This window comes from Megalobrama amblycephala, linkage group LG14, assembly GCF_018812025.1.
Source record: "Megalobrama amblycephala isolate DHTTF-2021 linkage group LG14, ASM1881202v1, whole genome shotgun sequence".
NCBI lineage: Eukaryota > Metazoa > Chordata > Actinopteri > Cypriniformes > Xenocyprididae > Megalobrama > Megalobrama amblycephala.
In genome coordinates, this window is record NC_063057.1 from 15,676,638 (window position 1) to 15,693,568 (window position 16,931).

Below are 16,931 nucleotides of genomic sequence, written 5' to 3' on the forward strand. Positions count from 1 at the left end.
GACGACCGAGCAGCGAGAGTCATCAAAGGACTCTTAGGGCCACCGCCTGTCAAATTCTTTGTTTAAATCCGGCACTCACCCACACAAATTGACCCGCGTGGTCCTTTTGGCTATTGACAATTAAGTGTCTAGCCTACATTCCACTAACTGTCTGCACCAGTTAACTGGAACCAAACCAAAGAATTATATAATCATGCATTATTATAAGTCGTTAGTTCTGCGCGTGCTTGCATTGGTTCTGTTTGTGCTGTCTTTCTCTCGCCAACAGCAAGCTAACGTGTTCAGAGCAGCCAGCCCCAGCACCCACGGGGACCGACTCAGGACCTGGTTGGGCTCCTTGACCAGCACGTTCCTGCTAACGACGCTGTGAATCCCCAGCACCTAAGCAACGAGCAGCTGGACGACAACCTGAATCGACTGATGTCCCACGGTCCGACGCCGAGCTACAAAGAATGGGCGAAAGTCATCCAAACCATCGCCCACAATCTCAAGCTCCAGGCGGAGGATGCTCGGAGGAATCAGGCCCAGATTCATCGTCACCACGATCAGCGACTCGCCGAGACCCAGGACCAGCGTTGGACAGCGGATGAATCCAAACCTGAGCTACAGGAGGAGCTGCAAAGACTTCAAAAAGCCCTTGCAGAGCTCCACCTGGAGGTGGAGCGTAGAAAACTGACTGAAAACTCCAACACAGCGAAGCTCCCCTAGCCAAAGCAGAAACTAAGCTGAAAGACAGACACACTAAAGCCCTGACCTGTGAAAATCATCTCAAACGGGCCCAGAAAGGAGTTATGGCTCCGAAACAACAAAGAGACTATGTGAATGAACTTGACACTGGTTACAGAGTACTGAAAAGTGGCATGGGAGGGGAAACACACATCACCGAGTTTCCCCTAACCAGTCAAGAAGCCCTAATTCCAAATGGGGTTGAAAGTCCACTGCCCAAAATGTCCAGCGGCCAAGAACCTTCGCCAGCAGCTGTCACATCCAACTGCCAGCACCTGCGACAGGTTCTGATCCAAAAGCTTTCTGACCCTGCATCAGATCAAGGGCTCCCTGCTGCCATGGACCTAAAATGGGGCAGACTGAAAAACCCATACACTTGCTACAGCCGACTGCAAATGGCCTACTTCAGAGCATGTGGTCAGCCAGCGATGGAGGAAGATTTCATCTTCAACACTCTGCTTCTCCGAGAGCTGCACCCTGCAGTGAGTGATCACCTGGCAGCCTTGGCCTGCTCACGCAGTATGTCTACTCAGCAGCTGCAAAACTTGGTTGACGAAGCTCACTCCAAGCAGAACACTGCTCCTGAAAAGACTGTAGAAAATCAAACCAGTTACACAGTCTCCGACCACTGCCCAGAAACCTGTCTTACCTTTTTGAAAGATTGAGAAATGAAGCTGAAAGACAAAATCAGACTCTCAAGTCACAAAGATGTGAGCTGAATGTGCAGTCGCACAGTCCAAATGAGGTCCACCTTGAACACACAGCTCCCACGCACCACACCATTGGTCGAGTGAGCCTGGTACCTCCTGTGTGCGTAGCACAAATGGACACATTTCTCTGTTCCACTCACAAAGACCTGCTAGACTGTTTTGAGCCCTTATTGAACGCCAGACCGCTGAAAATCTGGGCTCAAGTGTGTGAACTTCTGCCTTCCCAGTCACCCAGACCACCTGAGCCAGACGGTCAGGTCACAGAGGTCGCGGGAAATCTCCCAGCTAACCGCGGGAACCCCGGCTCAGAGCACAGTTCAAGGTCGCCACCCGGCGTACTTCAACTCACCATAGACTGTAACTCTCTCTGCTCCAAGGTCACGACAGACTCACAGCTGAATGACGTAACTACAACAGACATTATTCTCACACTGTGGGCAGACAACCCAGCCTTCAGCCACACGCTGTTAAATGCTCTCAGTGAAGGAACACCGGACCTCCCATTTGTCAACAAGCAAACACACTTTCCACTAGACTTTCGTCTGCCAACCATGATGACTGTCAAGGACATCTGCGTTTTGAACTTCAAATGGAACAACCGGCATTTAACCCATCACTTCCTGGTCCTTCCAGACCTCCTGATGCACTCTAATGCTCATACGGACAGTGCAAGTGAGTTGTTGTGGGCCCCTATGACTGTACAGCTTCCTGTTGTTCCTGTCAACACTGCCAACTTCCTGTCAGGCCAGACTATCCAACAGGTCTGCATCCTGATCAACATACAGGAACCTGTAGTACCACCTTACACCAAAGGGGGTGCTGTTTGGCTCCACGCACAGGAAACGGTAGTACCACCTTACACCAAAGGGGGTGCTGTTTGGCTCAACAGGCAATGTGGTCAAACCCTAAGCCACATGCTGGGCTCCTTCACACTGTCACCTGAAGGCGTGGAACTTGGACTTGCTCTAAAAGCCACACCACTAACTGAAGTGTCACCCTACATAGTTCACAGCTGGCTCAACGAATGCATGGTCGCAGACATCAGCATTCCCAAAGCCTACCATCTAGAATGGATAGTGGACCACGGCCACGATGACTTTAAACTCAGGTTAACAGTCATTAACTTAATACCAGCTGCCATGGTCCCAGAAGGAAGCTTAAGCAACACAAGCTTCACGGCATCCTTCAAGAGCATCTCCATCACTCCCATCAACCTGGTACCCACCAAACAGGTGCGCAGAATGGAGCTGATGGAGGACCAACACCTCGCTGTACCCACAGTCGCTAACCAGCCTGCCTGTGAAACTCAGGAAAGCGCTGCACCTCGGACAGCCAACCTGACAGCTTACACCACAACAGAGGAACCCTTCCCAAGGTTTGAGCCTAAAGGCCAACAGATCCAGAAAGATGCAAGTGCCCTAAAGAATGACGCAGACTGTCAAAGACTCAGAAACATCTTGAACAAATTCAAAGTGACATTTGACAAAGACTTTTTAGGCTGTGGTCCCACTAAACTTCACACAGTGCATAGTGCAACACACCCAAATGCTCCTCCCACCTTCATCAGGCAGTACGAAGGTCACATCGCCCCACATGTACCAGTGCAGGAAACTATTCGTTTCATGGAAGGAAAAGGTGTTAGCTGCCCATGCAACAGCACCTATTCAGTCCCCATCTGGTCCATTGTCAAACCAGACAGCAAGTGGCGACCCACCATCGACTTCAGGATGTCAAACCAGCAAGTGCCACTGCCACGACGTGCCAGAAAGCACAAGTCTGCACAGAGCGGAGATTCAGCTGCCTGCCAAAACTGCTATAACAGCACACCAGCGTTGACACTTGTGATACTGGTACCCCAACAACAGCGACCAGCCTGTCACAGATACCTCAAAGAGAATGCGTGCCAAGGAATGCCCACGGCCTACGTCAATGGACGTTTCTACACCCATAAGGGCATCCCACAGGCAAATGCAGGGGTACGATGGTTAAGAAACCAACCCTGCCAACCACAGAACAGCAGGTGGGGTCCCCAGTCATGTCAGTATGGTGAAGCAGCAGCTACCCTCAAAACCCTTCACATCTCCTCAGCTCATAACATCAGGGAACTCATGTGCACAGACTCACACTTTGCCAGACCTTGTTTCACATGCCATCTTCTGGGCTGGAAACAAACTGGTTTCAAGACTGAATGCAACAAGCAGGTGAAACATCAACACATGTTCCAGACACGTGATCACCTCACCCAAGCACACGACATGATCGTTTACTGGGAAAAGGTGAAAAGATGCTTGAAGCAACCAGGGTGTGACAAAGGTGGGAACGACCAAACTAATGCCCTTGCCAAGACTGGCACACTGCATAACAAGCTATGGTCACACCCACCCCATTCACCCACCCTTAGTGTGGCAACAACAACCCGCAGCCAGCGGACTGTTCCTGCAACATTTCCCACCTTACTGCCACTGCCACTGACAACCAAACTTGCCAACACTTCCATGCGAAATGTTTTGCACCACCACTCATACCCCTCCAACCTCCCGTTCACGGCATCTGGTCCCACGACGGCCCCTGGCCACAAACGACTACATAAGACCAACCACATGCTACGTGTGGGAGTAAACTTTCTAATGTATGTCCCTGATGTCCTCACAGCCCCAAAGCTTGTACTGCCACAGGGCCAAAAGGGGGGTGAACGGATATACACCCACGACACACCATGTGCCAAACACCAGGGCACCAGAACTATTTATGAGACTTTGAAACAAGTGGCGTACTGGCCCAGCATGCAGGAAGATGTGGCAGAGTATGTCAGAGAATGTCAGGTTTGCTGTCAAGTCCAAACTGTAAACCCAAAGCACAGAGCTCCACTGCAACGCAGAGGAGTCACGTTTCCACGGTCAGTCGACCAGAAAGACTGGACTGTAAAACCTCCTCTGATGCTCATGGCCATCACAGACACCATACAGGAGTCAACTCAGGTGTTCCCCACGGAACTACTGATGGCACGGCAGGTGCCACTGCACCTGTACCAACCAGGAGACTCGAGTCTCATCACAGCCTACTCCACCCATCAGCATCGCAACAAGCTCCGCCTACAGCTGAGAGAACAACTCGCAACACAGAGCCAAACCCTGCAAACCACCTGCAAATCCCGGAAAGGTATTGTGGTGGTTCTCTATACTCACAGTTTCCTGCTGATCCAAACGGCTAACTCAAGGAAGCAACTGTTTACAGTCCTCCAGAATGACTTTGCCCAGAATCAGCTGGTTATAGCTTTGTTGACAGACCTGCTGCGAGAAGTTAGCTTCTCTATGGACAGAGTGGCTATGAATAGGATTCCTCAGTATCCCACACAAACTGTGCTGGACTTTGCTACTGGCAGACCCAAAGACATGGTCAATGTCAGGTGGTGGCAATGTAACACCCCTGCCGAGAAACACACCTCAGATGTGGTAGCCTACCACAACAGCAACCCACGGCTGTGCCTGGCTCCCCACTTTTGCAGGCGTAGTTTCACCAAAGACTTTCCGTACTTCTCCCCTAACCAGCTCTTCCTCAGAAACCACACTGAAGGAAGGGGCCGGTTGCAGCCCATGACCAGCAACACACGCTGCCCTGCCAAGGCCAAGCTTCGCACCCAAGTCATCGGGACACTGCTCGTCCACACCCCCACTCATGCTGCCACCCTAACCTACCATCAGCACAACACCGCCACTCGTGTCAGCCTGCCCAATCCAAGTAAGTGGATCCAGGTACCCCTGGGTTCCATCCTTCACCGCAGCCATCTGGCAGTGTACTGTCTCTCAAGCAAAGAGGACCAGTCAGAACTGGAAATCCCATCCTCCTCCAGGAATCACCATCACACCTTAGATCCAGGACTGGAACTGAGGATTGACAAAGGGGGGTCCCAGCTAAGTGACAGTACTCCCATCGATGCAGCCCGCCAAGCACTTTCACGACTGCCTGTCCTGACCAGCTCACCTAGAGCCCACGCTTGGACCGCTGCCAACACAGTCCGTTGCTACTCCATGGCAATCAAGTATGCACTCGCCCTGGGTCTGGCCTTCATCCTATCCCAAGGGATCAAAGGGATGCAAGAGTCCATGGACCGGTGCCTATCTGCCCCTCCTCAAGGACGAGTAGGAACCACCTGCTGCGTGACCATCCGGATCCATGTGCCATCGAACTTGGTTACCGTCCAACGAAGTCCGCACAGGGACTTTGTTGGCCGAAGGGGGGTCTGTAGCATATGCACATGTATCAGGACAATCAATAAACTTTGGAGTTTTCAGAATGCTTTTAACCTGATGAACTGTGTTCGTTAATCACTAAGTCGGCTCCGACCAGTCTGCAAAGATGAGCCCATTTGACATCTTTGTGGCCTGGGCGAGGTAAGACAGTGGACCCAATTTCCTAGCTTTTGGAACATCAAAGGATCAACCCCCGGTTGTGGGCAAGAAACTCAGCGCCAGAGACTGACCAGACAAATTCCACACACACACCCCACACACACACACAGACACACACACATATACAAACATGCCTAGAGATGGTATGTACAGTTATTCTCAAGATATGACTGTGCCAAAGTGTACCCGCTATATTTTAAGTGCATATATGCTTCCTAGTGTTTAGATTTTAGAGTTTAAATGACTGTAGCCATTCTAGTTTCATTCCTATTAATGTAATTTTGTCTGTAAACCATAACTTCTTCTACATGTTTCGTTTATATGTCAAGTCTAGATTCTTTTGAAAGCTGTTCATCTGATTTATTCCATAATGTATGTCACACTGCTGACAAATGCATTGTACTATTTTTAATAGTACTTCGAAGGAAAATGAACACTAATCCAACCTTGTAAATCATGCAAATGAGTTTGCAAGACAAAAACAAAGGGAAAGCTTTCCCGCCAACTTTGCACCCATGTTATTGGCTACCCCACCTCAAGGAGGTGTGTCGGCTTATCTGTCATAAAAGCAAAGACGCACAATCTCTTGTGTTGCTCTCCCGATTGTCTCACGAGCATCTCGTGCACGTTTTTCCCGGACCTCTCCGGTGACCACGCGCTGCCACCGCGCTCAGCTTCGGGATCGCCATCTTCCAGCGAAACCCACTCTCGTCCTCAGTTCAAACCTTCCCGCTGAACGGAGGAAGCCAACGAACTGCACCAGCGCTAACCTGAAATTCGACACACGCAACCAATGCAAGTATACTGCCGTTTCTCAATCTTAGATGATGAAACTGATTTCCGTGCTGGCTTAGGACTGGTTGTGAGTTTGCTACTTGCCTTCTCTCTTTCCTTCTCTACTTCTATTCTTGTACATAGGTGTGTATTTTCTTGTATATTTAGATGTATAACCTCTGTATTCGTAGTTTGCATATATTAAAACGTTATTCATGCTCGATTGTTCTGTTTGTTCTTTCAGCTGAAAACCCAAGTCACTTTAACGTTTTTCGATCGCTTTATGCTTTAGTTATTTTCATGGCCAGAAAATAACTCTGTTTATAATATTCTGTGAGGGACTTAGTTTGCTGGACAAACGAACAGTTTCTCTAGATAATTATTAAACCAGAACTAATCATATATGTAATTGATTATAATTCGTTGTAATTGATTCACAATATATGTTTAATTCCCCGTTGGGTTGATATATGAATCATAATTTATTCATAACCTTATGAATTATTATATTCATATTTCATCCATAAATTGATTAATAACTGTACGAACCGCTACATTCGTTACACAATGTATATGCACTTTTCCACATATTCCACATTTACGGTAGGAAATTTACAAATTATTTTGATGGAAAATATACTATCTTTGTGTGAAAATGTACCAAAAATGTCAAGAAGAAACATCATTATCACATCTGGTGGGAAAAAAAAAATGCTAATAAAAAAATTTACTACTGATGTTAAAAAGTATATTTTTAGTACATTTTTAATGGCCAAATCACAAATAGCTGTTTTATTTATTCACCAAACACAATTATTTCTAACAAGTGGTGTGTGTTAATTTTGGATGCTGCTTGACTGCATGAGGAAAATAAAAACTGCACTAACAAAGGTAGCTATTGCAACATCCCCCACTGTTACCGTATCTAAACTAAAACAGCACACTTGGCAAAAGTGAATAAGCAGTAACTCATATAATTAGGTTCTCTCTCCCACCTCCCTACTTTCCCCCCATTTCTCTGAACACATGCGTCAGGGGATCATGGTGCCAGACAAGCATGTTCGCGGCATTAGTTAAAACCAACGGACTGCGAAGTACACCAGCGTCACCATGACTACCCCACCTCAGCACCAGGAATGACATTGCCATGGAAACAGCATCAACTGCCCACTCGACCAGCAGTGCCGTAGGTGGATGCTGAGGAAATGACAGACAGGAAGTGGCGGCCTTGGCAGCAAAACCGCCCGTGCCAAAACACTGACGTTTGCTGAGATGGTGCGTTTGCAGTGGGCCTTATGCAGAACCTCCCAGTGTCGCTCTCTGAATGCAGTATTTTTACAAACAATTCAGACCGAGGACATTCCCACATGCTCTGATGCTGGCTGCTGCTTTTATACCATGCCGAGTAGCTGAGCGCCACTTTAAAATGCCGTTCAAGCCATTAAAATGTGGTTTGATGAGTAATTCAGTCACACTTTTACAGTAGTGCTGCTCAAAGCAGCGGGAATCACTCCGTTACTGGCACAAGCACTCTGAGCCAATCAAGAGAGAGGCCTCCTGCTGAAACGAACATGTCTATATGAGAGACGTGAGGGGGGTCGGCTGGCTTAGCTGGCTGATGATATCATCAGATATAGAAACACCATCACTGTGAACAGAAAGCGAATCTATCCCAAAGCTTCTATTATTTGTTCACTCAGACACTAGACACTTTTATACAGCTATATTCTTACTGCGTCAGCTGTTTTCTCAAATTGTGTCTTTGTTATTTGTTGTAAGGGATTTTAAGAGAAATATTTGTCCTAGACTAATAAGATGAGAAGAGTCGTACCAGTGAGGCCGTAGTCTTCGGTGGATCCGGTGGAGCAGTTGGCGGGGCTGATGGGGGGGCTGGCGGGGGGGCTGGTGCTGAAGCTGGCGTAGCCAAGAGATGAGCTGACCTCCGAGGGCTCGCAGCTGTGGTTCTGTAGGGGTTTCTGGACGTCCTGGGAGGAGGACAGCGAGGTCCGTTGCTTTGGCTATGACAGGAAAGAGTGTAATGTTAGCATTGGTTACTTAAAGAGGAGACTTTTATAAGTCTATATGATATGAGATATGATCTCCTGCAACAGATCCTTAAATAATTCTATCTAAATTTTAATGTAGAATTTACACTTCAATAAAATGAGGAAAGGCTTTTTGTGAGGCATCGAAGCTCACACGGAAAGTGATGAGGTGCACCATAAAAAATTACTGGCACCTAGAGGAGAGTGGTATCTAATTTCTGGACTGTGAATATGAATGTGTGGTTTATAATTAAACTTCAGATAATTAAGAGCAGCAGACTGAGTGTGTTCATGTTTAACTGAGCAATGTTCATGATTCACCGGAATTTTAACAAACTTGCTTTTGATCGAAAATAAAATGGAAGCCCATTTTATTTTTTAAAAAGTAAAGAAAATGAAGTTTTAAATAAATAAATTCACACTGTTTGATATAAAGTCATACATAAGGTTGCAATTATTACCCTTCGCTGGAAGTTTGATTGACAGGTAATCTAACCAATCATAGCGCTGAATCTGCCGTTTTGGGCGACAAAGCACTTGAATGGTGTGTACTAATGTCTTTCCTCGGTTGAAAAAACAAACATCCTTCTGATGTTCATTCATGTTTATTTGATGCAATATATGTCTTTGTGAACGGTCATTATAAAGTCAAATTGTGAGATATAATATCATATTTTGAGATTTAAATCTGCAATTACCAGATATAAAGTGGCAATTATGAGAAATAAAGTCAAAACTGCTAAATATAGTAAAATAGTGAGAAAAAAGTTGCAATTGCGAGATATGAAGTCATAATTATGGGAAACTGCGAAATATAAAGTCAAATTGTGAGATATAAATTAATAATGAGAAATATTTGCATTTGTGAGAAAGTCGCAATTATGAAAAATAGTTGCAATTGTGAGAAAGTAGCAAATTATGAAAAAAGTTGCAAGTGTGAAAATTCGCAATTGTGAGATATATAGTCACTATAGAAATATAGTCTCAATTGCGAGATATGAAGTCATAATTATGGGAAACTGCGAAATATAAAGTCAAATTGTGAGATATAAATTAATAATGAGAAATATTTGCATTTGTGAGAAAGTCACAATTATGAAAAATAGTTGCAATTGTGAGAAAGTAGCAAATTATGAAAAAAGTTGCAAGTGTGAAAATTCGCAATTGTGAGATATATAGTCACTATAGAAATATAGTCTCAATTGCGAGATATGAAGTCATAATTATGGGAAACTGCAAAATATAAAGTCAAATTGTGAGATATAAATTAATAATGAGAAATATTTGCATTTGTGAGAAAGTCACAATTATGAAAAATAGTTGCAATTGTGAGAAAGCAGCAAATTATGAAAAAAGTTACAAGTGTGAAAAGTCGCAATTGTGAGATATATAGTCACTATAGAAATATAGTCTCAATTGCGAGATATGAAGTCATAATTATGGGAAACTGCAAAATATAAAGTCAAATTGTGAGATATAAATTAATAATGAGAAATATTTGCATTTGTGAGAAAGTCACAATTATGAAAAATAGTTGCAATTGTGAGAAAGCAGCAAATTATGAAAAAAGTTACAAGTGTGAAAAGTCGCAATTGTGAGATATATAGTCGCAATGGAAATATAGTCTCAATTGTGAGATATGAAGTCATAATTATGGGAAACTGCGAAATATAAAGTCAAACTGAGATATCAGTTAAATACGAGAAATAGTCACAGTCGCAACAACCTTTTTATTTTATTTGCCAAAAACGAATTTCCATAAATGACTCCATCATAGTAAAACTTTTTATGAGGAAAATGTGAATGGTGCCCATGCAAAACTCACAGCAATAATGCAAAAATTGTTGTGGATGGTTGTCAGGATGTTGCTACATAGTTACTAAGGTGTTCTGTCTGGTTGATAACACTGTGCTATGCACTTGCTAGATGTCCTGCATAGTTGGTTACTGGCCCAAATCAATATCTCCCAACCCCCTATGTTTAGTGATATTCTGATGCTTGCATTCACTAACAATTTCTGCAAAGACATCCCAACAAAAAAAATTAAATGCAAAATGCAAGAGAGTTTGTCAACAGTAGAGAAGTTTTGAAAAAGCCTGCAAGTAGGAGGTGGAATAAATGTGCGATGCATATTGCACAGCGAGAGGGAGAGACAGAGTGAGACAGGAGAGAAAACAGCAAAAAGAGATGACTATGTGCAGAGTCAAGCAGTTGTATAACCACAGGAAGTCTTACATAAACATCATCTTTGCTTTCTGTTGCATCACAGGTGTCCAAAATGCCAAATTAATTAATTTGCATGAGAAAAATGTCTCTGATTTAAGTGACTTAATTTCACACACAAACACACACATGCACACTGGCTCCACTTGAAAACAGAGATAAAAAGGAGAAAATCCTGAAAAGATGGTTTTGTAGCAAGAACAAACAAGACTCAAGTAAAAAGGTGAACTGTGATCTATATTTTATACAAAAAAAAAAAAAAACCTTTTTTTCATTACCATTTACCATTTTCTGTTGGAAACAAATGTGATAAAGATAGTTAAGCAAATGTGTGTATTTGACTATGCACAGCTACCACAGTTTAGCCCAAATCTGCAAATTCAGGCAGTTTTCATTTTGTTGTCAACACACCTTGTGTCAGGAACTGCTGCTAATGAACCTGTTACTCACACACACTTGCTGTCTCTCACCATGAACTCCTAATGAGTCTGTCATGGCTGACTGTAGTTAAATTAAAAAACAAAACATGCCTGTTCATCAAACACACCTACTGTCTCCTCTAATAATGTTCTACAGCAGTCTCACATACACACACATACACTGTGACAGATTCACCCTGTGCATTTCTCTCCAAGGTGGAGATCAGGAATCACGCCAGGTTGACTTGCATACACGTGCACGCGTGGCTGCGTGTTAGCTCACTAATACTACCTTCGTTACATTGGGCATTATTCGGCGAGTGAGTGCAGAGTAAGAAATTGTGCACTAATTTATGGATGGCAATTATGATAATTATTCAGTGGGTTCTGGGATCGTGGGGCAATAAATGCCACTAACGCGACTGTTTCACCTCCCAATGGGGCATTCAGCATATTTAGGAATGCAGTACTATCAATGCATATGCAGATCACATTCAGCTCAAATCTCGGAGCGAGAATTTATAATTACAGAGAATCATTCAGCACTGATTTTATATGCTCATCTGGTTTGGGAAATACATTGAGTGACACAGAATGTTGATCTACCATCTGCAGAAGGATCTCTGGGTGAATCTCTTGACACTTGTCAAGAACGTGTTCGAGTCAAATTCTCATTACCATAATGTGAAAAACTCATTCTCTCATTCATTCTCATAATGTGGGGGGGGAATTAAAAATATATATTACATTACATTATTTAATAAAAGTATGACAGTAAATTACATTGTACTGAATCTATTATAGTGGGGGGAAAAATCATTATGTCTAGACACAATTTTCATTACCATTACAGTCATTTTTACTGATACTTTTTCATATTAGAGTTATGCAGTGGTTCTCAGGGGCCCCTCAGCAAGCATGAAAGTGTGACTTGAAATGATTTAATGATATTAAATAAAATCTATCTTAATTAAAATGCTAAAACACAAAACATCAAGATGTAATCTGAAATTATATATATTTTCCCCCTCAAGTTTTTATTGAAGAATATAAAAAATCAGAATCTTGAATCTTGTTGAATCACAAAATGAATCATGATTAATTAATTTAATTAGATGTACAGTATCGACACTCCTAGTTTCTGTTAACAACAACAACAAATTTACATTTACCTATTAAAAATTAAAAAAGGGGATGGGGTAATTTTTTAAGCAAACTAATTTATATTTTTTTAATATTATCTTTGGCCTGAAATATGACTGAAACAAAGTTTGCAAAGTTACAAAATATTAAAGACACTCCCCCCATGACCAGTGTTGGGGGTAACGCATTACAAGTAATGCGAGTTACGTAATCAGATTACTTTTTTCAAGTAACTAGTAAAGTAACACATTACTTTTAAATTTACAAGAAAATATCTGAGTTAATTCTTCAAATAAGTAACACAAGCTACTTTTTTTTCCAATTTACTGACTGACAGCTCTCCTGTCCCCATGTTGAGAGAAATCGTGAGTAAGTGCAGAGGCGCTGTGCGCTGTGTGTAAACATGATGGTTATTGTAGTTCTAGACTAAATGCGAGCACGCATTTTCTCATCTCAAATGCCCAATAACAGATTCAGCATTCCTTCAAATTAATAAAACAGTGAAATGTAAATACTGAATATTACGCAAACCCACGATAATTAAATATGTAAGCAATAAGGTATGAGAGACTGTGCTGTATCATGAATAAGTCACAGCTGAAGAGCGTTGCCTGCAACCCCTTCAGCCGTGACTTATTCACGATACAGCACAGTCTCTCATACCTTATTGCTTTTATAAAACGGTTACCACACGATATAAATATTAAAGCAAAAAATATGCAACTTTCATGAAGTAAACTTTTTCTAAAAGCCTTCCTTCCGCCAGAAGAAATAGTCCCTGACCGCGAACAGCAACATAAGTTACATTATTACGCCATTAGATGGCGGCAAAGACTGTCTTTATGAGTGTGTCAGTCAGTAGCAAACACTTTTACATTGAAAAGACTGAATTGTTGTGAACACTGAACAAGACGCAACTGACAAATGCTTTGACTAGCGCTGTCAGTCACGGGAAAACCCCTTAACTGTTAAAAGGACAAGATAATACATCGGACATTTAAACAGATTTTTTATTATGAACATAGGACTGACCTGAAGGAAAATGCTAAATCTGAATGCAGGTAATACACTCGCTCAATCAATCTCTTTTTCACAATACTCTTCTAGTTCTACATAATACATTAAGCTTCAATGAAAAAAATCAACTGAGAACATACGGTTTACGTTGCTAAGAGTGGTTGCTAAGGGTGTTGTGTAGTGATACACAGAACTGTTGGGTGAAGCGTGAATAAAACACAGATACTGACCAATCAGAATCAAGGACAGGAGCTAACCATTTTATAAGTTAAAATACACAAATATGTACAGTATTTGATCTCACTTTATTAACCAATGTCTTTGCTGCTGTTTTTCTATGATCAATTCATCCATACTAATAAGAAAAGAATAAGTAAGTATGAATAAAATAAGTAAGAATGTTGAACCTTGCATTTCCTTCAGCCCGAGGCTTATTCATTTCACTTTTGGTGTGAAAGGGCCTTTAAATTTGACAAAAATAGAACTTTTTTTGTTGTTATATAAACAAACAGCCCAGCCCAGATGAGAAAAAGTAACATTACATAAAAAGTAACTAAGTAATGCGATTAGTTACTTTTGCGTTATAAGGGAGTAACGCAAAATTGTAATGCATTACTTTTACTTTCCCCAACACTGACCATGACCTTGTATACGCCTCGTATTCCGATCAGGTCATTCAATCACAAGCTTTCACTTTAATTTTATAATTTTATACTGTCATAAAAGAACTGATTATTATTTTTTTACTCCTTTTGCACACTAGCTGATCCACAGAGGGTGTAGATATGAATTTGAAAGTGCCCCAATGACTCACACAAGAACGTAGCCTGTTTCAAGGCCAGTTTATAATACTGAGTGCCGTAAGCAGTTTATTCATCCAGATAAAGATGCATATTGAGCGTAGAGCAACACTTCTATCAACATTCCTCTTGTTCGTCCTCCATCTCACACATAAACGCACACACTTTCACTCACTTCAATACAACTACCGTCTCCATGACAACGGAGGCAAAGCTGCAAGAGCACGGAGCACCGCAATAACAACAACATTACCAAATATAGAGTTCCTGTTGCTAAAAAAAGATGACAAGAACACACTCAGCAAAGGGGGAGGGGCTGCTGTTCATTACAAAATGAGACGCCTCAAAGCAGAAATCAAACAGACTGCAGGCTTTTACAATACCTTTTAACCTTAAATGATCCTTAAACAAGCAACACCGGAAAAAAATCATGACAAATGAAAGGAATAGTTCAACCAAAATGACGTTTCTGTCGTCATTTATCTCATTAACCTCATTACCCAAACACACATAAATTCATTTTGGGGTGAAATACCCTTTTAAAAAGGCAATACTTGGAGACTTGGAGAGGTAAATATTCAAGAAAGAAAATGCAGCTTGTGCTTCATGCTGTGTTTGTTTGTATCATACACAAAGACCTACGAGATATTAGCATCATTAGCATGACAAACTAGAAACTGAAGGGGCTATGGGCATGAAATATGCAATCTGCATCATTTAGCTGATCACCATTTCATCAGTGTTACAGTTTAAAAGCCAGAGGGATTTTCAACATCCAGCTGAGCACATGAAATTATCTTTTATTCCTGAGTTGCTAATAAAGTAAAAAATGCAGAATTTGTTATGACCACAGGGCTTCGAGAGCCCACTGGAACATTTCAGCACAAGACACATAGCACAAGGTCACTGATGAGTGTGTGTGGGCTACACTCAGTTTTAGTTCACTCACAGTGCAAACACACGCACATTTTGATCACACTGCCAATTAAACACTTCTTAATTTAAACTCCTTGTGTCTCACAAGTACACACCCACACACACTTCAAAGGTCAATAAAAAGCAGAAAAGATACATCATAATGTCATGACCCTCTCCAACCAACCACTCCAGTGGTAGTAAGTTGGTTGCGCTCACGGCTCCTCTAACGCACCGCCATCAAATTTCGATTTTGAATTTTAATTTCACAACAGCTACAACTAGCAGGTCGGTGGCTGTGAGAGTTCTCTGGAATGTGTGAATTTAGTCCACTAGCTGCACTTCACATCAAGAGGCATTTTGACAGCTTTGAGTATCTCTCTCTCTCATCAGAGTCTGATATTCTGTCTTCTAATAGACTGACGTCTTCCTACTGCATTTGTTTCTTGCAGTAATGTCTGTCATTAAAATAGACAAAAGCTATGTAGATGCTTAGTAACAACATGAACACTGTCAGTTGTAAGTCTTTGAAAATTATATTTCAAACGTAGCCCAAACGTCTTTTAGCTCAGAATTGATCTTGCCATCGTTTCTTTTCAACTAAATCCAGTTGTGCTCATAAATTTACACACACACACTGATGAATATGTCTGATTTACATACTGTATGCCTAACAACACACAACACATATATGTATATATATATATATATATATATACATATATATATACATGGGTCATTGACGAATAAGGTTTTTAAAAGTGTAAAAAAAAAAACATAATGAAGATATAAATAATTTTGAAGTTTTATTAAGTGTTAACAATGGGATTGTATGGATTTTATAATCAATTAACACTGCTTTCCTAATTTTTTACAAGATGGACAAAATTTGTCACCAAAAAAGTAATTCGGTTTAACCAAACTTTTGGTTTTACCGACTGACAGATTTGGTTATACTGAATGACGATATTTTCAAACAATGCTAACAGGCTGATATATAGCTAGCAAAAGGACAATCAAACATTTTATATTTAGTACAAGTTTTTAAAATATTACAACATATTCCATGTTTTATAGCGGTTGTACCGAATGACATTCAGGACATGCGTATGAGCAAGTGAAAACATGAATTTTTCAAATAGTTAAGACAGAGTTAGTAACTTTGCTTCACGACCATGCGGTCCTTTGCAGGTGTCTGAATGATGTCACATCCTGACTGACTCGATCCAAAATAATCCCTTTATATTGGTTACTCCAAATGACATCAGTGAAATTCATTTTTCCGGACATTCTTTCTAATAACAAAGCAACGACTTCTACACATAATTTTAATACCATTTTGCACTATGTTGATATATGATGTTATAAAATCATGCCAGAATAAAAAATATATACATTTATTAAATTTTAAGATATTTTAATCACATATGAAATGGCTGTATTGGCCTTTGGACGGTTAAACCAAATCACCTTTTGACACATCAAAATTTTTTAAAATACCTTTATATGTAGCAAAATATAATTAAAACCTTTTGGATTCAATAAAAGAGATCTAGTTGTACAACCTTACATTCTTTGGATGTCATATCTTTGTTTTTTATTATTATTAAGGCCTTTGGACAAAAAATGACCCACATATATATATATATATATATATATATATATATATATATATATATATATATATATATATAACACACACAAGTATTATATATATATATATAAACACACACAAGTATTTTATATATAT

At 41.3% G+C, this 16,931-nt stretch overlaps 1 protein-coding gene across 5 annotated transcripts in view; it reads right to left on the minus strand.

Annotated features, from left to right (window-relative positions):
• anks1b (ankyrin repeat and sterile alpha motif domain containing 1B) overlaps positions 1 to 16,931 on the minus strand; it is a 238,722-nt gene that overhangs the window by 93,590 nt on the left and 128,201 nt on the right. For all 5 annotated transcript variants that reach the window (XM_048154392.1, XM_048154391.1, XM_048154390.1 and 2 more), the window contains one exon: positions 8,451 to 8,637. In XM_048154392.1, coding sequence (XP_048010349.1) covers positions 8,451 to 8,637 — 187 coding nt within the window. The remainder of the gene's footprint in view (positions 1 to 8,450; positions 8,638 to 16,931) is intronic.